We start from the raw sequence: 22,492 nt of genomic DNA on the forward strand, positions 1-22,492 counted from the left end.
GGATTACAGAGATAAAAATCATCATTAAAAGTCCACCAACAAGCAAACTTGAGAGTAAAGTCATAATCAAGGGTTCGTTTCAGTTGTCTTTGCTAGCAAAGCTAACACCCTCACCTCAGGACATAACAGCTGACATCATCAAAATAGTCCTGAGCTAACCTCCTACAGCTGAGCTTTTAACAGTCCTTTTATCCATGAGCATCATGGGTAAAAATACATGAGAACATAACGCCAAAAGGCACCACAATCAAGGACACTCACATTAGTTCCATATTGGACCTGGTTGGTGTTTGTCCACAGATGTTTGAGAGTCTGCATGAGCAAACACACTCAGCTGAAGTACTGAGTGTGTGAGGTGAATCATTGCTGCAGAGGCCGTCCTGACTGGTAGCAGCAAGCATTTCTCTGACTCAAAAGGAAATAAGGAACTGTGCCGTGGAACAGTTTACCTCACTGTGCAGGCCCTGCTGGGCCTCAGCCCACACACACCAACTAGCTGACTGACTGTTAGACTGACTGGTAGCCTGACTTACTGACTGAGAGCTGAAGAGCCATGGGAACATAATGCTCCAGGCTGAGCAGACTCTGACTCACCGTCTAGGCAGAGGAAGAGGAGAATGTTAAACTCTCCCTGGGGAGGGAATAATGTATATACACTGAACAAAGCTGACTATTCCACCTTAAAATAATTTCACAAGGGCAAGGTGAGCAGATACGAATTCATGTTAAATCTTGGGATTGATCGGAAACAGAAGTGGACTTCCACTCATGTTCTTCTTTAACTCTACACGCAAATGCAAACTCGCATATCCAGCAATGTTTGCACAGTGACAATGAGAAGTAGACGGCAGGTGGAAACTGAAAGCAGGTGCATTCAGTTGGTCCCATCCATCACACAGTGAGTTCACCTGCACATCTGCAATTAACTTTCAACACAGTAGACAGTTCACTCCCCATTTCCCAGTTAATGATCAAACAGACCTTTATGTATCAACATCCTAACCGCACTCATTTCCACATCGTATACGAGCAGATAAACCTGCTGTGTAGCTTCTCTAATGCTAAAGTAAATTGCTGAGCAAGTTTTAATAAACATAAATTACTTTATTGATTGAAAAGGTAACCGTTACAACATACAGGAAATAGAAGTGAACACACAAGCATGGTACAAAAAAACAAAATAACATATCGTCTGCACATTGCACAAGAAAACACAGCCATAAAATGTTTAAGAAAGTTAAAAATTCATCTTTGTACTGTCCATTTACAGGGCTCTCATCACATATAAGGCAACCATGTCTCCATGGTGTAAACTGTAAAAATCTTTGGTCCCAGCCTTCTTACATTTCATAATTCTATTTATGCTAATACTGCAATGAGTTGTTTTTTTTAAAGCCATGACTACTTAATGAGGTAAATAAAAAAGGCACATTTTGGTTTAACAAGTAATACAATTTCAAGGCACAATATCATTCATATGGCTTTGGCTGGTATTATTAACACTGTGGTAACCTTGAGTGCATGGCTTACATTGTCGTTCATGTTGCAGCAGAGCCGCACCGTGAAACATCTTTGGAAAATAACAGACAGAACGACTTTTCCTATCTCTGAAACTCATCAGATTAAAGAGAAGGTGCGGATGTAGTCAAAATAAAGGATTAAAATGATCCCCACTGGTGAAAAAAAAAAACAACAACCACTAACTGGAGCCATTCTTCTGTTATGACATGCTTCCTCTTTCTTCTTAAGTAAAGCAAGGGCAGTGGAAGTCACCTGCTATCAACCAGCGAAGGTCATGGCTGTAGCACCTGTTAGCACCTCGTCTATCTACACCACAGTACTAGGGACAGCTGTGTGTGCATTTGCTTTTGTGTGTGTGTGAGTGTGTGTGTGTGTTTTGAGGCACGCTAAGAGATTTATTCCACCCACGCACCCTTACCTCTGAGCAGCTGTGTCTAGGCCATGATCCTGAGCTGACTGGCACCAGGACAGGAAAAAACACCTCTTACCCCAATAAGTTGACTACATATTTGGTGTTTGGAATGGGCACAATAGCAACAAAGGGACTGATATCAAGTGAGTGTTTGCATTGTTGAGTTCAGATTTGGTCCAGCTTCAAGACCTCAGTCTGGATTAGAAGGAAAAAAAAAATCAGCTTCTCAACTCTAATGGAGCATAGAAGCTAAGAGGCTCATAAAGTCAGGTCCTTAATGAGGTTTGATTCCCTCCAGGTCTCTTAAAGCAGACCTTTTCATGCTCTTTGTGGCCTTATGGGTCCTCAACAGGACAGCCTGACCTGTGCAGACCTCTTCTCCACAGCCACAAGACCTCCACTGCTCTGAGCTCTGAGTGGGTCCCCTCTGTCTCTCTCACGGTGTCTCACACTGAGGCGGAGCAGCACCCTGAGGAGCTGTGTTTCTGTAGCAGTGACATGCGGCTGAAGGTGCGAGAGCAGACGCCACACTGGTACTTCTTCACCTCGGCGTGGGTCTGCAGATGAGCCCGCAGGTTGGAGCGATCAGCGAAGGCTCGGTTGCAGTGGGGACAGGAGAATGGACGCTCACCTGGACAGAAAAGGATGGAAACAATTTTCATTTGACTTCACTAGAAATCCCCTTCACATGTGACTGCAACAGCCACCTCACACAGTGACAACAGTCAAGTATCGCTGAGATCACAAGGGTTTCCTATTAACACCTCACACACACAAACACACATTCTGGAGATAATGAAGAATCTCATGGTAGGCTGGTGGGGGTCAGAGCCTAACTGAATTAGCATGATTCAATCAGAGCCAAATGAGATTAGCACGCTAACAAGTTGCTGCAGGTACTAAGTGCTCAGTGATAGCAGTGAGCCTTCAGGCATTCTTTAAACCTTTTGTCACCCCAGTGGTCCTATTCTGCTGTCTTCACCGGCAGCAGTGATAAGATAATTAGCTGACGAGTCATTGTTGCTGGGACATTAAACACAATGAGTGATCAATGAGTACAGGGTCTACAGCAGGCTTCCCTGTGTGATAATGTCTGCTGATCAGCTGTTGAGTTCATCAAATTGATTGTCATGGATAATCTGTGACCTCACATCACAACTGCTGACTAACAATGGTAATTCATACAGTGTTGCAGCAACACAAACACTGATTTCTTCCTTCATGAATCAACAATCAAGTAGAAACTTGAAAGGTGAGAGGATTTGTGATCTTTTACAATATCTTGGGTCATGGATCTTACCTGTGTGTGTGCGGATGTGGCCGCGCAGCAGCCACGGCCTGGAGAATGCCTTTCCACAGGTGGTACAAACGCAGGGCAGCGTGTGTGAGCGGATGTGCATCTTCAGAGCCCCCAGGCTGGTGTACTCTTTGGGGCAGTGTTTGCAGAGGAAAGCAGGCCTCGCCGCTGTGACGGGGGTCTCTCGCTCTTCCTCCTCCTCTGGGGGACTGATATGAGCCATAACACCGGTGCATTTCATTCGCTGACGTGGGGCATATGCGTGCACAGGTTCAGGGCTAGGGGGATCTGATGTTCGTCCTTCATCCTCCTCTCCACTGCTGCTGGCACTGCTGCTGAGGCTGGATGGGGAGCTGAGGTCCAGAGGACCCGGGGTGGCAGAGGGCTCTGTTTGGGAGGTGGGCAGGTAGAGAGCGGGAAGAACACTCAGGTCCCACACCAGACCTGTGGTGAAGCAGGTGCTGTCTGCTGATGAGAGCTCAGCAAGAGGATACCTCTCCAGTGAAGTGTCTGAGAAGGAAAAGAAGAGGATGGTTCAAACATACAGCCAGTCAGAACATGCAGAAAAGTTTAATGATATTCGATTGAATTATAGAATAGACAACAAATTCACCATACGAAATACATTTTATATACTTTCACCAACTGCACATATTCTGTTTTGCAATCATTTTGGTTGTAAAGTCTTGGTTTTGTCAGTATTTACTGAGCATGAAGTTAGAGCCATGGGAAGGCTCCATGGGCCGTTTCCTCCCACGTATTCACATGGGCTTGTAACATGAATGGAGCTCTGTCTGGGTGCAGAAAGGGGGGAAAGTGCATCTAACGGGCCTCGACTTGATCGGGGAGTTGCCTGATTTGTAGTCGAACCAAACTCAAACACATGACATTTAGAGAATGATGTTGTATTTGACGTAAAATTAACAACTGCACTTAAGAAAACAGGTGGTTTTCTGCCTAGTTGGCGACACTTATGTAAGGATGCTTTCATAATTAATTTAAGGAATAAACAACTTCATTACTCACCTTTCTGACATTCCAGTTCACTGTAGTTTGGCTTTTGTTTAGCGAAGTACTTCTTGACCAAGAAAGACCGAGGCATCGTCCTTTTTGGGAGTGAAATAACTGTGCGTAAAAGTATCCTGTGGTCACGACGCACAGTTTCTACAAGAAAAAGCAGATCTAGTCGTGGTCCACGGCTCCGTTAGAAACAGGAAAATATCCTCCTATTGTCCACAAGTTAGAGAGGACCTCAGCAACGAAGTGATATGTATAGCTTTCATGCAGAGTGACTAAATGCTGGCCTCTGTTCTGAAATACTCTGACACAGGCAGTAGGGGTGTGCTCGCCCCGAGGGCCCTCCCCACCTCACGTATCACTGCTCAAGTGCTCAGGAAGAAGGCTTCATGCTCACACACTTTACAACAACAAAAACATGAGCCTCAGCGTTTACACAGGAATCCAGTGGTGTTGACCCGCAGACAAGACAAGGTGAAGGAACTGTTGCCAATTATTTTAATGGTCCCATGTAACCAAATGACCGCGCGAGAGACTGGGGTGCCATGTGGTCCAATTATGCAGCAACGTGGAAATGAGATGAAAAACAATTTGCCAACCTGTTATAATTCAATTTTATAATATAAATACATTTTAAAACTTCAGCTCCCATTATGAATAAGTCACAAGAGTGTTTCCCTTATTAGGAGAATGAAATAAATTAAACATCATGAATATAAATAATATTTCTACTGAATGTCATTTTCATTTCGTTTAAATTAAGAATTTGGAATGACTATATATTGATTTAAAATAGTATTTTCAGACTGATCCTATTCTTACAGGGTTGCTTCCTTACATGGGTGGAGTCTGTCATCACACCTGCCACATTTCATTTAATAAAGCTACACCAATGCACTGTATACCACTGTATCAGTCGTAGGAACTGAAAATAAATTCAGCAGAGTAACTGCACCATCTCCTGGAAGAAAGGGAGAAATGAAATATGAATAGTTTATGCTGAGAAACACTGGGTGGCGCTATGTTACAGGAGCTCAATCACAGCATCGATACAAATCTTAAATCAGAGATAGTCCTCTCATCTGTAAAATCACATATTTTAACAAATTGTGACTAAAAAGAGCTACAGTGTTAAAGTTCTTTGACAGTAATTTTTTTGCGACAAGCAAAGAAGCAAATACCACTGAAAGTGAATGCTTGCGTGAATATTTCCACACCTGATGTTTTCTGCGGAGTTTGTTTGCTTGTCTTAATTTCTCCAAATATTTTCTCACTGGCCAAAGATATTGTGCTCACACTTTATTTTCCCCTCAAATTTAAATGTTAAAATGCATACATTTCAAAAGTGTTTACCCTTTATTGTGATTTGCAGTCAGCTTGTGTCATCTTGTTGCTCTTTATCCAGAATATTATAAGACACTTTTATGAAGCAATTATATTTACAGGACACATGTTAATATTTAACCATGACTAAAGCATTCAAGGTTAGATTTTATTCAGATACAAACTAAAGGTGGATGCTCGGTCCCCATTTAATCCTACTAACCACTAGGTGGGAACGAAGATTCCCCGATGTTTTGCCAGTTTATGCAGTAGGCTACCTGTAAATACAGCACACAAGTTTACTGTCAAAAATTGTTGAACTCAGACATACAAACGCTTACATGCGCGTGTGCGAATATATCAAGAAACTAATATAATAACTTGGTAAACAACATGAGCATATACTTTTATGCAGTCAGGCAAAACAATGTTAAAATATAGCCTAAATTGTTTTGGTTAGATTTTTTTTTTTTTTGCAGACCGAACGAAAAAGCACACACGTTTACATGAAATTGGAGATAAATCATCTCGACCGCGGAGTTTAATCTTTGACGAGAATGAAATCAAACCGCAGGCTCCTCCGCCTCTGATTGGCTGTTTTGCTCTTGGTGGGCGGGGACAGGGGCGGGTCTTCTGTTGTCTGATCGGTTGAGTATTTGAAATACAAAACAACAGACTTGTTTGGGTGCAGCTTTTCGCAGGTTGATTATTATAGGTTATCTGTGCAGAAAATTTAAACTGAAACTCCACAATGGTCTTCGAGTCCAACTGAGAAACTCTAACCGCAGGTAAGGACACTGCCGAGCTGCAATACATACACGGTTGCATATGTGACACGGGTCTGAGGTAACCTACAATCCAGTTGACATTGGACTCATTGGATGTAATGGATGGTGGTTATAACGTCCTAAAACGAACTCAGGACAAAAACAATATCTAATCAGCATCCAGTCGATATGTCAAAATGTTGATTCAACAAGAGGATCTTTGTTGCTGCAGTAATGTTCTTAATCCCATTTTCACCCACTTATTCTATGACGTGTACTTCATGAAACTATACCACCGTTAAAACTGTGCAGTGTAGAAAATACGTCACACACTGATTAAGTGCAATGGCTATTAAAAGGCGCAGACCAGGCTTCCCTCTGATAAGATGTTCGATGAACGGAGCCCTTCCCCCATATGTCCAGAAACAGATGGACTCTAACAATGAAATTCTGGGGGTGTGGACATCCTTATTCGAATCACTGTAATTCCAGACATTTTATTGGACATCTGAGTCAGCTGACACACGACTGCCTGAATTTTGAAAAATAATATTAAGAAAAGGGTCTCATGGCTTCAACCACTCTTAAACTGTCAAAGAGGGATTAGTGTTGATTTGAAGGAAGTAAGGCTACTTTATGAATGTGAATAAGGGTGTGATGTGTGAGACCTTCTTTTGTCTTATCCTCAGCAGCTGAAGACTCTTGAAACACCCAACCTACCAGCTGAACAAAGAAAAGACAGAAGACAGGAACAACAGGGAAAAAAACAGTTATGTTCAGAACCATCAGCCGCCTGTTTTTTGGGGGAGAGGAGGAGGCCCCTGAAGATGTCAAGTCTGGAGAGGTGGTGGAAGAGGGCTGGCTTGTTGTCACTCATCAAGGTCAGTCATGTGGCATCTTGTATTCAGAATATCACTAATATAATAATTCAGACAGCAATATACAGTGTGGTAAATTTAAACAGGGATGCTGTAAAATCATTTTTGATATTCCTAAATCATAATTTGGAATGTTATGTAAAATGAAAGTAATTATGGTGATGCTCACTGCACTGCAAAGTGATGTCATATGTGATGGCCTGATGGACTCGTAATGGAGCGCTTGCTTTTCAGCTAAAAGAGGTGTAGACTAGTAGATAAACAATTTAACAAATTTAAAGAATAACAGTAAATAGCTCTTTCCTTACATGCTGTTTGACTCACACCTTAGATATGATTCAATAGTTCCCTTGTTATGTATTTAGCAGAAGAACTGTGCACTATGCATGGGCATACAATATTATCACAATATTTCATGGTACGTTTGCAACAGTGATATTTTTGTCAATATCACAAAGTTCTGAAGAAAATATGTATTAATAACAATTTCAAGAACATAATTGCATCAAAATAAGTATTACATTTATATGTCAGAATGAAAGTTTTCATTGTTCAGTAAAAAGTAACATTTGACTATGATTTGTTGTATATCTGATCTTTTGTAACCAAACCACTACTGAAGTCGCTCCTCTTTCTGGAACTAACTCCTCCAGCGTGGAGCAACTTTCAACCATGACTGCTGTTGTTGCGCATACATTTATCACATAATATATGTGACACCATTACATAACAGGTCTGAATATTTGTATCATTACAATATCATGGTTTTTTTTATTGTTATTATTATTATTATTATTATTATTAAGAATTAAGCTGCTATTATCATGAACGATAGGGCACACCCTCTAGTGTGCACTTTGATATTATCAGTTTTTATGTTACCACGGAGGCACAAGATTGAATTATTGTCCAGTTGTATAACAGAGGTCTACTTGTGTCTTCACAGAGGCAGGTTCAGCAGAAACCCAGGACACACTGTTGAATGGCACCAAACCATCCCAATCTACTCTTCTAGCAAATGCAGTGGCAAACATGGAAACTGACTGGTGAGCCAGCAAAGGGCAACCTTTCTGCCTCTGTGTTGAATTTTGACTTCAAGAAAGAATACAGAACTATTATACTAATTATAAACAGAGACTATTTCAAATATTACATTTAACACACAACATTATTTCAGCTCCATCGCCTCCACTTGTTTGATCAGATTCTGTCTCTGTTGTGTCTCTATCCAGTGTGTCAGGTGCAGAGCCCACAGTTCAAAGCACCGGCATCGTTCCAAGTCAAGCCACGTCCGGCTCTTTTTTCCAGCCCAAAGCTCTAGCACAGATGACACAGTTAACCTGCATCCAGAAAGAGAAGGCCTGGGCAGACCGACACCACGTGTCCCGTAATGCCCTTCAGCGCCAGAACCGCTTTCACCAAGGTGTCCAACAGCACTCCTTCAACCTCCAACAGCCGGGCCATCGCAGCCTCAGCCACTGAAGCGCTGCTCGTACAACCAGGACATCATCACATCAGATTGCCTCATTCACAATAAACACAACACACACATCAACACACAATCTTAGACTTGACAGTAAAAGTGTTATTAATTTCAGTCATTTCCAGTTTTGTGCGATTCAAGCTGTACATTTAATCTTGATGTAAACCATTACAACACTTGACAACTGTTAGCAGGTAATAGGCAGCTATATTATTTTAACTTGTACTGTATCTGAATTTAGAATGAAGATGTTCACCTCATAAAATGAGATGGTCTTTGTTTTCTCATTTTTATTTATGCTTGTGAATTTCCAAATGTGGATGAGAAAAGTGCCCTATGCAAAATATATCCTCAGATGTTTTGGATAAAGTGATGTGTTTTATGTATTAACATGCATTAACTATATGTACTTGGTTAATACCTCTTTTATACGTCAATAAAAAGTGGGACTTTGCAACTTGGGATTTGTTTGGTGGTGAAACTAAAATGCCCAAATGTCATTGAACTACTCGCAGTCTGACAGCAGCCAATGTGTGGTCTCATTAGTCTGAAGGTAATCACACCTGCTGAATGAGTAGTGAACTTTGTGGAGAACAGGTACAACAAGGAGGTTTACTGTGTTCTTGAACTGATTTAGTTATTGTGGGATTACAGTGAGGATGGATGTATGTCCTGAAACAAAACTTAACAAGCAGTCACCGTTTAGTTACAAGAGTTTTAGTTCTTCTCAGTTGGCTAACGGCTCATCACACAATGACTTCAACTGTGACCTGACTGAAAAATTTGGTGAGAGGATACAGGTAGAGTGTAAACAATATCAGTAAACAGGATACTGCTGTAATACTCTCCTACTGATTTACACCTGCTAAGATGCCAACTTTGCAACACTGCAAGTGTAACTCACCTGATGAGATGGGTGGGAGAAAGCAGGCAGGATCTGAGATTCCTCAGGATCTGGGCTTAAAACCATTGAATTAAAATATGGCATGCAAATCCACCTAATTTTAAAGATTTAAATTTGTTTTCCCTACTCCTGCTGCAGATCTCAACACTTTGAACCAGCAGGCCCTGGCCTCTGATAGCCCACATTTGTTTGACCAAAGCCCGTCTAACCTCAAAGAGACAAATGAGGACCGCTCCAGTCAGGACACGCCTTTACCTCTCTGTGCAGTATCTATCATCTTTGCCATTGGATTGACCATTGCTTTGGTCCTTCAAATTTCACTGGGTGAAAGTTTGGTATGTCATGCTTCATAACATATGCAAATCAAACCACAACTGCCTTTTTCATCCTCATCCCAGTTGCTCTGCAGGTCTCCATAAGAGGTGTGTTGGTGTCGGATCATGAGCTCTGCACTGCACTCGGTCAAAGAGTTCTTTATGATGGTGGATCCAGTGTGGATGCAGCCATCGCTGGTGCCCTGTGTCTTGGTGTTGTGCATCCACATGTGTCAGGTGTTGGCGGGTATGTGTCCCACTTATTGTTGATCGATTTCTGTTGAATGTGTATGTCTTGACACATATTCCTCCCTGATTATTCCCTTTCTGTAGCGGAGGCGTGATGATTGTTCATGACATCAGTAAGAATGAAACCAAGGTGATAAACTTTCAGGGAGCAACACCTAAAACAATCAGAGAGGAGATGATGCAAAATATTTCAGCGCTTAAGGTATGAAGGCTGGGCTGAGGGCACCATTAACATGTTCAGTTTTACTATTTCAACATCTATTATCTATTTTCAGGCAGGTCTACAGGTAGGAGTGCCAGGTATGCTCAAAGGGTTGCACCATGCTCACAGCCTGTATGGGAGGTAAGAGCATAGAAAATTTAATTTAATTTCTGGTCTTTAGTGTTTCAGTCAAACATGTCATACCATGTTTGTCTTGGGTCTGCAGTCTGTCCTGGGAGGATATTGTCAGCAGAGCTGCAGCTGTAGCCAGAGGGGGGTTCAATGTGTCTCACAGTCTCGGTGAGTCAAACTGCCTCACATTACATTTTTACACTTTTCGTGTCACTCGTTATAAAATGCAATGATTACACCTGAGGGTGGTGATATACCGGGATGGGACTCTTCTCTCGTCTTCCACAGCTTATGCAGTGTCAAAGGTCAAAGGTGAGCAGCTATCACAACGCTTCAGGGACGTGTTCATTCCGGACGGCCAAGCTCTGAGTCCTGGTTCATCTGTGAGGATGCCTGGTCTAGCAAGAGTCCTGGAAGCTGGTTTATTGAATTTCTACCATGGGAACTTATCACAAGAGATACAGGATGAGGTAAATAACCTCCACACAAAAATGGACTGGTTTGATGAGTAAAACTATTGGGTGAAATGTGTGTTTAGTCCGGAGTTCTCTTTCCATACAAAGGTGCGAGAAAATGGAGGAGTCCTGAGCAGAGAAGACATCAGTAGCTACAATGTGGAAGTTGAACAACCACTTGAAGTCCAGTACAGGGGTAAAAATTAAACTTCATTACACAGTAGAAGAAATGTGTATATCTATAAATGATGCCATGATCTACAGTCCATCACCTTTGTCTTAGATTTTATAATTCAAGTTCCTCCTCCCCCATCTGCTGGTGCAGCTTTGATATCAGCTCTCAGCCTTTTAGAGCGCTTCAATGTCAGTGAGAGCAACATCACAGAAAATCTAACATACCACTGGATGTCTGAGGTACTGGATTACAGTGTAAATACCACAGAATTCTCTGTATATTGTGTGTGAGATATAGCTCTCTTGGATAAATGTGATTTTTGTTTCCCTCCACAAAGGCCCTGAAAGCAGCTTTAGTTATAGCCAGTGGTTTGGGTGACATCAAATATAACTCGTCGGTGACTGAGCTGCTCTCTGACATTCTGAGGTAAAATACACTGCGGCATCAGGATCATTGTTGGGGCTGCAGGTAACAGCTATTTTGAACATTGATCAACCAGACTGCTTTCTCGATTCACTGAACTGTTATTTCTGTGAAATGTCAGACAGAAGGAAAATTGTAATGGTTTTTTTTTTTTAAAGTTGTATGACAAAGAAAAGCATTAAATCTTATCACGAATCAGAAAATATTTGGATATTTTTCTCTGAAAAGTGAATGTAATGAGTCATTGATGACTCCAATCAATGGATGTCTACATTCATCTACTGAGCATTTAAGCTCTAATTCAGTTTAAATCACAATATTTTCATATTTTATTTTTATTGGCCTAGTAACACATGGTAAAAATACATATAAAAATACAAAACAGATAAAACAAATATCTGTTTTTGTGTCGTCCTAACCCTTTAGCTACTACTCACCACCAAAACTTATAACCAGTATGTCATTTAACTCCCAGTCCATTTTCACTTTTTGCTCTTACTGTAGCCAGAGGATGAATTACTCCCATACCTCTCCACCTGAGTACTTCTCCAGTACCCACTCCCTACAGACAGAGCTGAGGGCTGGACAAGTTGTTGTCATGGGACCAGACAACCTCATGGTGTCTGTTGCAAGGTGACTGTATTTCTGCTTTCAATCCGAGTTTGATGATCTCACCAGGATGATATGTGTGGTACGTGCTGCCGGGCGACATGACATTCTTTCATCTTATCTGTTGTTTTCTTGCAGTTCTTTGAGCAGGCCATTTGGGAGCAGGATCATAACCCGGTCAGGCATCCTTCTCAACAGCCTCATCCTCGACTTTTCCTGGCCAAATAAAACCCGAGGTCAACTTCAATCTAACCAGGTGCAATACCATTAGAAATCTCAGCCAATAAAGATACAAGGCTTTGTCTTGCATATTTATATCTATTGGTCATTTGTGCCATAGAACAACAGTGTGGAGTCAAGAAAGAGGCCCATGTTGTTTCTCATGCCTACAATAATGCTGCCAGCCTGGCATCAGTGTGGGATCTACATGGCACTGAGCAGTTCAGGTGGACCAAACAGTTTGAATGCAATCACCCAGGTTCGACCGCTGCACATTATACATAGATTTCGATTCTAAAAGATTAGTGAAAGTGAAAGTTTATTATTTTAGATGCTGAACAGTGTTCTATTCTTCCATACAGACAAAAATGGCAGCCTCTCTCTAAGAAGACGCCATCCCCAACTTGAGCCAAACAGACTTCTTGTCGACCGCAAGTATGAAATCATATTCAGTGGTTGACCTTTTGTTTTTATTGCTGTTACATTCGTCATATGCTATCTTAGTAATCGTCTCTTTTCTCAATTCTCCCCCATCAGCCGAGGAAACATGGCCTTGATGCATGCTGAAAAATATGAGGGCTGTTATGTAAAGCTGATGTACAACCAAGATACTGTCAGACATGCATGATGGCTGCGTCACAGGAAGGGACATGTCACGTGTTAGGTCTGGACAAACATGTCACTCAAGGCGTTGCACTCTGGGCATTGGTTACTGTAAACATTTACCTCACTGTTGACATTGTTTTTTGTGGGTACCGGTCGGTAATATTCTAGTGAGCAGATATGGTAACCGGCCATGTTTTTCTTTCTTTTTTTTGAATGGAAAGTAATCTTCAGTAAGCAACAAAATTGAGATTTTGTCTCCATCACACCTTATTCTTGGAGTTTTAAAGTTGATCTCGATATCAAATTAAAGGACACTGTGCAGTTTTTGTAGGAGAGAAGACAAGATAGAGTCAAATAACATTTTAAAATGTATCACTTAATCTAGCTGAGCAGAGGACAACATCAGTCTCTGTAACAAAAACCTCTCCTCTGTCTCAGAAAATGTAATCAGTAATATATGATGTTGACAGATTTCGACTTTAATATGCATGACAATGTTCACAAAATATTTATGCGGAGAGCTACTTAAACTCCAAATAAATTAAAAGTGGCAACATTTGGTGCATGAAATGCTGATCTTTGTTGAGGAAAATAACCTACGTTTGTCTGGACGTTAGGTTGAAAGAACTTTGGGCAAACCCCATGTGTCATAGCCGAGTTTACAGGTACTTTATTTTTATTTATTTTTTTTGCTTTTAATGATCAATTCAAACATGCATAGCAAGTATGTATAATCGACTGTACATTGATCAGGAAGAAACGATTCTTCATGAATCTACTCTCGAGTGATATCCGCAGCAAAACAAAATTCAGATCAAAGTCTGTGAAAGTTGCGCTGAGAGGACAGCTTCAGGGCGGAGACACTGCGCGCTATCAGGTGGGCGTCGTCGGTCACATGCAGGTCAGTATTTAAACACCTGCTGCTCAATCTTCCGCTTCAGAAGTGTGCTATTATTTCATGCAGGAACAGTGGATTAATCGGTCATCTATTAATGCTTTTTGACAAATAAAAACAGTAAGTAAGCCTTTTTTTTTTTTTTTTTTTTAATTCAAAGGCTAAACTATTTATCATGATTAAAATGTTTTAGCAGGTCGATTTGTTTAATTAAAGAGGTGGCGTGTTCTACATCCTGTTTCCAAACTAGCTCGTACAAGGAGTGCGTTATAGGCATTTCCTATATTTGCAGTAGGCTACATTACGTTATATGTCATGGGGTCAGGTGTTTCTCTGACACAATCAGTACCGTTGCTTAGTTTTTATTCTAAATTTGAGTAAGATTTCTTTGTTATAATTAACATTTGTTAGAAGCTTGGCCACAGTGTAATGTACTTTTATTGAATTTCTACAGGTTAAGTGCTTCCATAAACACAATACCAACCCTACACTGCTGGCCAACTGGGGTTTCAATGGAGCCCAAAACTGTGGTAAACGAGACATTTTTCATCGTCCTTCGCGGGAAGTCGAGGAAAGGCTTCTGCCGAGGATGCATCGGCCGCGTCGAGTCGGAGACGCAGCGTGGAGAGCTGACGGGGCTCCTGTACTGCACCGGCAGCACCGCGGGGATCCCGAAGAGCGGAGGCATCGTCAGGAGGGAGGACACGTACCCACTGACCCGCCACCAGGCCCAGCTCATGCTCTTCGTTCCCGTCGTAAGCAAACGCCTGGAGCTGCTGTGTAACCCCCAGCTGTTCTCAGCCATCTGTGAGTTGTCTCAGGATGACCTGGTGGTGGTGAAGCACAAGAAGGGCCACCTTCCCGGGATGGTGAAGAACCTGATGCTGGTTGGAAGGAAAGAGAACAAAGAGGATCTGCACATGTTGGGCTTTGAAGTGGAATTTGTGGTGGGTTAAGTGTTTGTTTTTTTAAATTTCTTTGCAGGCTCAATGTGAGGATATCAATAGTGCACAAAGCTATTATCAGGTTTCATTATAACTGCACATGCACACTAATACAACCTCAAATGTACCAAGACAAGGATAACCATGCAATCCTCCGGGATCTGTGTTATTGGGCAAACTTATCAGTCAAGATTGTCAGCGAGATGCGTAACTCACAATGTTATTAGCGCAATTGTATGCACGCACACGAGTGTTTGTTTGTGTTCTGTACATGGAGGCTATGTTTGCTTTGCAGTAACTGTTTTTTTTTTACTTTGTCTCCTTCACAGGACACTGATCACAACTTGTCCTCCAAGAAACCTGGTCCTCTGCCCCTCTTCAGTGCTGCAGACATCATTCAGGTGGTCCCATCGTACTCTTCCCCCCGTGGACTGCACTGGAGAGACAGCAAATGTGGAGGCAAGTAAAATGGTGAAGGTTAAAGCTTATCAGTTTTATACATGGTTGACAAGTGACATTTTTCAGCCATGTGATTAGTGGTGTTGGTATCCTTGATTTTATCTAAAGAAATCCTTTTTTCATAATGAAACTAAACATAATGCTGTTTTGGTTCAAAAAACAAAATGTCAGTCACTCTTCAGTCCCAACAGCAAATGCTTTCTGAAAAATGTAAAAGTTTGACCGAACACCTGTCACTCCAGAGGAGTTGCAGGAGAACCAGTCCCAGTACACAGCTGGAAAAGCTGGTCCTGTTGCTGTGGAATGCAGAACAGTGAATTCATCACGTGGGCTAACATTTTTGCACATTGCGCATTCTAAACTGTCCACATACCTCTTGTGTAGACTTGTGCGGTGTTAGCTGGAGGTCAATCCAGTGAGGCAGCATGTGACGAACATGTGTCCTATGACTTTCTAACCACCCCCACACACACTCCCTTATCTGCCTGCAGAGCTAAACAGGAAAGCGGTGGCGCGCATCAATTCCATGCCAAATATTGGATCTCGTGTACGACAAGTGGCAAGGAACCACACCGAGCAGAGTGTCATTCAGAACCAAAGTCTGAGCACCTGTCATGTGCCTTTGGAGGTGGGATCCATCGTGGAGGTGGTTTCCAACTCGGGGTTCACAGTATATGGGGTCATCCAGTGGTTGGGGGTCCCTGCAGGAAAGACTGATGCATGGGCTGGGGTCGAATTAGTAAGTGACTATAATTTTGGACGGGTATGCTTTCTATCAGCCATCTATCTATCGTATTTATTTTGTATCTCGTTGTTTCAGGACTATGAGGTGAATGGCTGCTCTGATGGCATTTACGGAAGTCAGAGGTATTTCACCTGCAAAGGGAACAGGGCTTTGTTTGTTCCCATCACAAAGTGCAGCCCTGACAGCAGGTTACTCTGCTCCTCTACAGGACGGGAGACCCTGAAACCCACCGAAATGCCTCCAGGTGAGACACTTCTCCTAGTTTGGTGAAACATGCATACACAAGACATTAAAATGTACACACTGCACACAGTAGTTGCTCTTGTTCAGTGAACTTCTTCTATTGTAATAACTAAAATGAAATCAGTGTTGCATTTCACTGTACCAAAATATAATGAAGCATTTGGTTTAACGTCCCTCACAATTTACCATATGGAACAATAGTGGACTCCATATTAAACTGCACAAGAATAAAAGTGCCGAACAGGAAGTTTTGCAAACTAAACTTTTGATCAGTGTGCCAGTATTATGTAAAGTTATTACATAAAGCTGTCGGGATGGATATTTCAAATTCCTGTTGCTCCTTGTTGTGTAAAACTGTGTATCACATTACCTGTCAATTGTGTGATGCTCAGTGCAAAAATAAATCAGGCTTTCCAAATAGTTGCACTGACTTCAACACCCTTGTGCCATTTGCATGATTATTTCACTCAGTGATATGACGGTGCTATCTGAAACGATGGAAACTTTTTATCAATGGAACATGTTTGACATAACTTTGAGCTTCTGGCTTGGAAAAGCAGATTTATTATTTCGCTTACAGGCCTGCGTTATTGTCCAGTTGGAATGCGTTTAAGCTCGATAAAGAGACCCGTGTCATTTAACCATAACATCCGTGTTGTTTTTTTTGTTTTTTTTGTAGTGTCTCCATATGAGGAATCAGAAGAGGATGCACCACCTGTCCCTGAATCAGAGACATTGTCTTTGTTAGTAGGAAGAATGAAGGGGATTCAGGGTCACATTAACTCCTGTTACCTTGATGCCACACTTTTCAGGTAAAACCAGTTCGCCACCCTTCAGGCCATTTAATTCTCCTGTAACACACATTACAAACTTAGCTCAGATTCACTTTAATCTGACATTATCTAAAGTTATTTCATTTCGAGGAGATCATGTACAACTAAGTGAGCAAGGTGAACTGTATTCAGATAATCGCAGAGTTGATAAACAACATGGTTTTCTCTCCTCAGTTTCTTTACTTCATCTGTGACCCTGGATAATATCTGCCAGAAACCTGCTGACACGGCGCAACCCGTAGCCTGCACTCTGAGAACAATCGTCAACCGTTTACGCAGGTATGAACATTTTATGGCTTTTACTATCATGAAGAGTCCAAGACAAAGACGTGATGAAATATTACATAATTTCAACTAGTAAACAAATACTCCGAGTTCCTATGTCCCAATGGTAATATGCTCACTAAGTTACAAAGTGCAGTTGTGAAAAGTTGAGGTGTATCTTTGTTTATTACAGTGTGTTTTGGTGTATGTAGATATTACAGAGTGCGAGTTCTTGCATTTCCTCACTGATAACTAATGTATTAATTGCAGACAAGGGTTTGTGCCTGCAGAGAGTGTGATGAATTTTCGTAAACAACTTGGTTGTGACACCTTTCGGACAGAGGAAAAAGGTACACACCCATATCTTGTAACATACGTTGTTAAATATGTATTTTCATAGATTGTCTTTGCAACTGAGGCCCTCTGTTACAGTTCTCTATGATTTCACTTTTTTTTTATTTGCCTTGCCTCAACACAGACCCAGAGGAGTTCATCACAGTCCTCTTTCAGAAGGTGCTTTGCATTGAGCCACTGCTCAAGCTCAGGTATGATCCTGAGCCGCCCAGTATTGAATGTCCTGCCCTATTTGGCTTTGTATAGAAGACAAATTTTCCCGCCTGGGTATTAAGTGTTATCTTTTGTTATCTGTTATCTGCATCTCCTTAGATCGAAACGAGAAACGTCTCAGGGTGCGTACACCTTCCAGATCTTTCTGGAAAAAGAGCAGTTGGGATCGATGCCCACCGTCCAACAGTTGCTGGACACATCCTGCCTGTCAGGTGACCTCAAATTTGAAATGGTGAGCCCTCTTCTTACAAGAAAAAGAGCGTGTCTATCAAGTTTTCCTCTGTAGTCTTGTAACCACAGGGTGCCTCTCTCATTTGTCCCTCAGATGCCGTCCTGTCTTATAGTTCAGATGCCGAGATTTGGAAACAAGTACAAGATGTTTTCTCATATCATTCCCTCCAAGGAGCTGGACCTCACAGATCTCCTTTACAACTGTGAGAAACATATAATACGATCTTATTCAAATCATACATTGTATTGAATGAATACTGTGTTTTTTGCAGATCTTAAAGATGCTTATATATATATATATATCACCTTCTTTCTTCAACAGCTCCAAGGGAATGCTTCGTCTGTGGGCGTTTGGCAGAGTACGAGTGTCTTCAGTGTCTACCAGATCGCAAACTTCAGCCAGGAAGAGTCAAACAGTACTGCCCTACCTGCAACACACAGGTAAACTTCATGGCTATTTTAGATTTCAAGTATTGCACTGATCACACTTAAAGTGTAAAATCTCCTACCTACCCTCTGTTTGTCTTTAAGGTGCACACCCATCCCACACGGCACGGTCACTCTCCCTGTGCTCTAGCGGTACCAGCAGATGAAGCCACTGCTGGTCCTGTGCCCAGGCACATGATGCAGCTGTTTGCTGTGCTCTGCATTCAAACCAGCCACTATGTGTCCTTTGTCAAATATGGCTCTGATCCTCACTCCTGGCTCTTCTTTGACAGCATGGCAGACAGATGTGGTAAGATAGACTACCGCTTATTTCAGTCATTTAAAGGTATTTTGTAGTTTGACCTTGAAGCGACTGAAATTACCCTAAAGGAAATGTCATTCTGATGTTCGTGCAAACACTGACTTTACTTGGGTCACCCGTGACTGCTTATTTTTTTCTGATAACGCAGCCTCGTCAGTGTTAGATAAAGGCACGGTCAAGAGCAACTCTGACGTCTGTGACTGTCCTTTTATCTCCTTCTGAGCTGATGTCTAATCTTTAGGCCACTCTTCATCATAGGTGTCGATCAAAGTGGCTACAACATTCCCGAGATCCGAGCTTGTCCGGAGCTGGGTGACTTCCTGTGCCAGCCAGAGGAGAAGTTGGCAGCGACCCACCCTTCCCAGGCTCCTGAACTGGTGCGCAGGCTGCTGTGCGACTCCTACATGTTTCTATACCAGAATCCAGCCACGCCACTTTCAAAGCCAAACAATCCTGAGCCTTAAACGCATGCGAGGATGAGGATACAGTGTTCCATAACGGTGCCTTTAATAACCTTACATCAGCTTTTCTGCACTTTATTACGTCCAAACAGCAGGAACTGAAATGGATGCTGTTAACATCAAGAAAAACAATGTTGTTGAGGAGGAAAAATATTAACTGATCTTTGTCAAAGCTGATGTTAATCTGTAAGAAGTGAAAACAGTGAAAATATAACACTGAACTCATTATGATTGGAATTTTGTCTTGCTGTGATAAGTGATTATTTATGCCAAGATTGTTAAAGGAAATTGTGGCATGTCGATGATTTTTATGACTTTATTCTTAGTATTTCTATTGCCCATTATTTGGCAAATTAAAGATAAATTCACCCAAGCTCTGGGTGAAATCTTTGTATGGTGTTGCATAATTTTAACTCTGAATAGTCACTTGGGACCTAAAGAAGTTACTGAAGCCTCAGATCACAAACTGGGCTTTTTTTAAAAACGTGTTGTTGCTGAACTATCATGCAAACGGAAGATGTAAAATGTAAATTTATATTTGTACATTTTACTGTAAACAAATGTGCACATCACTGGATCTGCAATATAGTTAAACAATAGAAAGTGAATCAGTGGACATACTGACACATGATTTTAATACCTAAAAAAATCATGCATGCACAATTACAGCCTAATGTTCAGTCTTAATCAGTGTAGAGAATGCATTTGTATCTGTTCAATCTGCTAACTTAGAAGGGGTTAGGTGCTAGAAGTGTGAATGAAAGCGTATGCGTCTTGACAGAATCCTGTTGCTGTGTTAGTTACTTGCGTACTAATACTCACTATTTTGAGTGCATAAGTGCGTTCCATGGTTCATACTGACAAGTATGGAAACATGCAGCATACAATGGCTGTGTTCCAAATGACTTACTTCCCTTACTTTCTTCCCTTGGTTCACTCATATAGAACTCTTGCATTTTAGCACTCTTACTAGTGTATTGCTTAAATTTCTTAAATTTCAACAGAGTTGAGTTTTTTTTCGTACACTGTCCTTCCACTCCGTTAAGATCCCAAGTGGTGACCAGGATGACTATGGTCTTCTATACGCGGTATTCATAGCTTTGGTTATTTTTTAATATCAGAACAGGGACCTCACATTCCCACTTGCTGGGCTTTCCCACGTATGTCAGGACCTCTCATTTCTCTTGAGTGCAACATTGAGTATACAGCTGATCGATTTCTATATAAGGCTGTGTTGGATTTTTATGCATTTTCTTTAGCAACCCTCCAAATGTGAAGTCTGAGCCTGCGGATGATTTTTACCACTCTCCCAAAAACAAGTCTCTGTAAAGAGAACGAGATGATGATAACGAGTAAGTGGTCGATGCCATTCGACTTTCTCTGTTGGTGCAGTCATCCATATGACCAAAGTTTGATCTGTCAGACTTGTAATGGGGGATTTCTTGATTTAAAATCATACACTGTCCTTATGCACTTGTAGGAAGTTGATTTTGTTAGGTAATAATCAATAATATGTACTCTCACACCCTCCTCTGGACAAAAATTTGTTTGCTTTAACCAATGTTTACTCAGAGCTACCTTCAAGTCTGACTAAAGTATTTGTCTCAAACAGAGAAATACTTACCAGTATTTATGTATGTAAGCACATTATTGTCTTAAAAACTATTATATGTTGATAAGTGTTGATGAAAAGTATTTAGATGTAGTAGACTGCACACACATATTAAAGTTTAAGTGACTAATAGCCAAAGAACTAAAACTAATTTTAATATGCTGGTGTTTTCAGATGCTAGTGTATTCAGATTAGATTTACTGTTCAATGGTCACCCGTCAATGACTTTATGTAGATCTAGTACATATTAAAAATTTTAATATCTGAAGATGATCAGCAAAAATCAGATGACATGACATCAAAAGCCACTTTTCAGAATAATAACCGCCTGAAACCATACCTTTGACTTTTAGTTCACCATGACATATTAACTCCATGCTTTGGCTTTAAGTTGTTATGTGATATGCCTGTTGGCTCTCAAGGTTGTGGAGGGCAGGACAGACTCCTGTCTGTTACATGCCACACATTATGGCCTACACCATTTTTTAAATTGCTACTAGCACCAGCACCATGATCCCCAAGCCCTGCAGGCTTTGGGTCATTCACACTTAATTAACATGCATGGCAATTTCTTTAGATTATATTTGTAAGTGACCTGTGGTGGATGTAACCTTTTGTTAGGGTATGTCACAGAAAAACTAAGGAGAATAACTTGATAAACATGGCATAAGGGTGAATGAAATGAAATGACAGGAGAAAGTAAGTGAAAGGACAGACCTGTTCAGACATGATAGTATGGATGGTTTTTAAATTATTTCATGTGATATGTACAAAGAGTTACTGCTTCCTTTAGTTCTCGTTCACTTGTAAATTCAAGTGAATATAAACAAGTGGAAGCTGAGTCTGCCCCTGGTACATGTGGACCTCTCTCAGTGTTGTGATTTTGTTTTTGTTTTAACAAAATTTATTAACAAACACAAGGATTTACAAAAAAACATGTTAAAATAAAAGGAAAAAAATAATACAGGAGGGTCATAATTAAAAAATAAAATGTAATTATTTTAAAATACTGAAACTCTTTGTGGCTTTATGTTTTTTCTACAAATTCGATTAGGGTGCTATATTGTTTGAGTTCAATAGTAAAACGATTGAAGCGGAGTTTCGATGCAGTCCATTTGGATTTGTTGTTGGAAAAATTACTCAGAGGCTTGGTTCAAAATCAAACATATCGGACATTTACTCTTGCAAGAAGGAGAAAATACATGCACCCTCAAAGAGAGGTGTCCAGCGATGCTCCCAGATCTCCTCCGTAGGGCAGCTTTTATACAGTGTGACAAACAGTTGACGGTCACCCCCCATTCCCTTTGTATCTGCTTTCGTATGGTAATACTGACTTGGTTGTAGGTCACAAGATAAGGACACACGGGAGTCGTCAATTAGATGCGGAAAGTAAAACAAAAAGAATCACTTGCAAATAAGAGAGAAAACAAAAGAGAGTTTTCGGAGCCACAATGCAAACGAGAGGAAGAGACAAATCTTTTTTTTCCATCATTTGTGTATGTGG

At 41.2% G+C, this 22,492-nt stretch overlaps 4 protein-coding genes across 5 annotated transcripts; 3 read left to right on the forward strand and 1 right to left on the reverse strand.

Annotated features, from left to right (window-relative positions):
* Positions 1–1,380: 1,380 nt before the first annotated feature.
* snai1a (snail family zinc finger 1a) lies at positions 1,381–4,505 on the reverse strand. The gene is made up of 3 exons (XM_069151628.1): positions 4,257–4,505; positions 3,234–3,740; positions 1,381–2,564 (listed from the first exon to the last, which is right to left on the reverse strand). The coding sequence occupies exons 1-3, from the start codon at positions 4,330–4,332 to the stop codon at positions 2,380–2,382; spliced, it is 768 nt and encodes a 255-aa protein (XP_069007729.1). The 5' UTR covers positions 4,333–4,505; the 3' UTR covers positions 1,381–2,379.
* Positions 4,506–6,232: 1,727 nt separating this feature from the next.
* Positions 6,233–9,160, forward strand: LOC138199505 (tumor protein p53 inducible nuclear protein 2). 2 transcript variants are annotated; one of them, XM_069151641.1, is made up of 4 exons: positions 6,233–6,358; positions 7,027–7,218; positions 8,162–8,261; positions 8,448–9,160. In XM_069151641.1, exons 2-4 carry the CDS (start codon positions 7,110–7,112, stop codon positions 8,695–8,697), a joined length of 459 nt encoding a protein of 152 aa, XP_069007742.1. In that variant the 5' UTR covers positions 6,233–6,358; positions 7,027–7,109; the 3' UTR covers positions 8,698–9,160. The 2 variants fall into 2 exon arrangements, with proteins under 2 accessions (XP_069007742.1, XP_069007750.1); XM_069151649.1 differs by having other exon boundaries at positions 7,030–7,218.
* A 408-nt stretch (positions 9,161–9,568) lies between these two features.
* LOC138200175 (glutathione hydrolase 7-like) lies at positions 9,569–13,875 on the forward strand. The gene is made up of 15 exons (XM_069152680.1): positions 9,569–9,614; positions 9,741–9,937; positions 10,012–10,163; positions 10,250–10,367; positions 10,441–10,508; positions 10,594–10,667; positions 10,788–10,969; positions 11,063–11,150; positions 11,238–11,368; positions 11,467–11,555; positions 12,063–12,185; positions 12,300–12,417; positions 12,502–12,639; positions 12,743–12,815; positions 12,918–13,875. Exons 1-14 carry the CDS (start codon positions 9,569–9,571, stop codon positions 12,764–12,766), a joined length of 1,548 nt encoding a protein of 515 aa, XP_069008781.1. The 3' UTR covers positions 12,767–12,815; positions 12,918–13,875.
* Positions 13,874–21,958, forward strand: cyld2 (cylindromatosis (turban tumor syndrome) 2). The gene is made up of 14 exons (XM_069157406.1): positions 13,874–14,001; positions 14,336–14,828; positions 15,155–15,284; positions 15,776–16,023; positions 16,105–16,273; positions 16,952–17,084; positions 17,280–17,384; positions 17,640–17,719; positions 17,848–17,914; positions 18,036–18,168; positions 18,262–18,370; positions 18,490–18,608; positions 18,699–18,903; positions 19,174–21,958. Exons 2-14 carry the CDS (start codon positions 14,394–14,396, stop codon positions 19,377–19,379), a joined length of 2,139 nt encoding a protein of 712 aa, XP_069013507.1. The 5' UTR covers positions 13,874–14,001; positions 14,336–14,393; the 3' UTR covers positions 19,380–21,958.
* Positions 21,959–22,492: the final 534 nt, after the last annotated feature.

The sequence above is a fragment of the Embiotoca jacksoni genome, unplaced genomic scaffold (genome assembly GCF_022577435.1).
Source record: "Embiotoca jacksoni isolate LCO1_2020_lvr unplaced genomic scaffold, fEmbJac1.0.p SCAF_1, whole genome shotgun sequence".
NCBI classification, from domain to species: domain Eukaryota; kingdom Metazoa; phylum Chordata; class Actinopteri; family Embiotocidae; genus Embiotoca; species Embiotoca jacksoni.

Coding starts and splice junctions, on each gene's coding strand:
- snai1a (XM_069151628.1), bottom strand. CDS start 4,332: ATGCCTCGGTCTTTCTTGGTCAAGAAGTACTTCGCTAAACAAAAGCCA. Junction 3,741..4,256: donor TGAACTGGAATGTCAGAAAG/GTGAGTAATGAA, acceptor TTTCCTTCTCAG/ACACTTCACTGGAGAGGTAT. Junction 2,565..3,233: donor CCACATCCGCACACACACAG/GTAAGATCCATG, acceptor TTTTCTGTCCAG/GTGAGCGTCCATTCTCCTGT.
- LOC138199505 (XM_069151641.1), top strand. CDS start 7,110: ATGTTCAGAACCATCAGCCGCCTGTTTTTTGGGGGAGAGGAGGAGGCC. Junction 7,219..8,161: donor GCTTGTTGTCACTCATCAAG/GTCAGTCATGTG, acceptor GTGTCTTCACAG/AGGCAGGTTCAGCAGAAACC. Junction 8,262..8,447: donor GCAAACATGGAAACTGACTG/GTGAGCCAGCAA, acceptor GTCTCTATCCAG/TGTGTCAGGTGCAGAGCCCA.
- LOC138200175 (XM_069152680.1), top strand. CDS start 9,569: ATGCCAACTTTGCAACACTGCAAGTGTAACTCACCTGATGAGATGG. Junction 10,668..10,787: donor CAATGTGTCTCACAGTCTCG/GTGAGTCAAACT, acceptor CGTCTTCCACAG/CTTATGCAGTGTCAAAGGTC. Junction 12,186..12,299: donor CTCATGGTGTCTGTTGCAAG/GTGACTGTATTT, acceptor GTTTTCTTGCAG/TTCTTTGAGCAGGCCATTTG.
- cyld2 (XM_069157406.1), top strand. CDS start 14,394: ATGGAGCCCAAAACTGTGGTAAACGAGACATTTTTCATCGTCCTTCGC. Junction 16,024..16,104: donor CATGGGCTGGGGTCGAATTA/GTAAGTGACTAT, acceptor TCGTTGTTTCAG/GACTATGAGGTGAATGGCTG. Junction 17,915..18,035: donor GAGCCACTGCTCAAGCTCAG/GTATGATCCTGA, acceptor GCATCTCCTTAG/ATCGAAACGAGAAACGTCTC.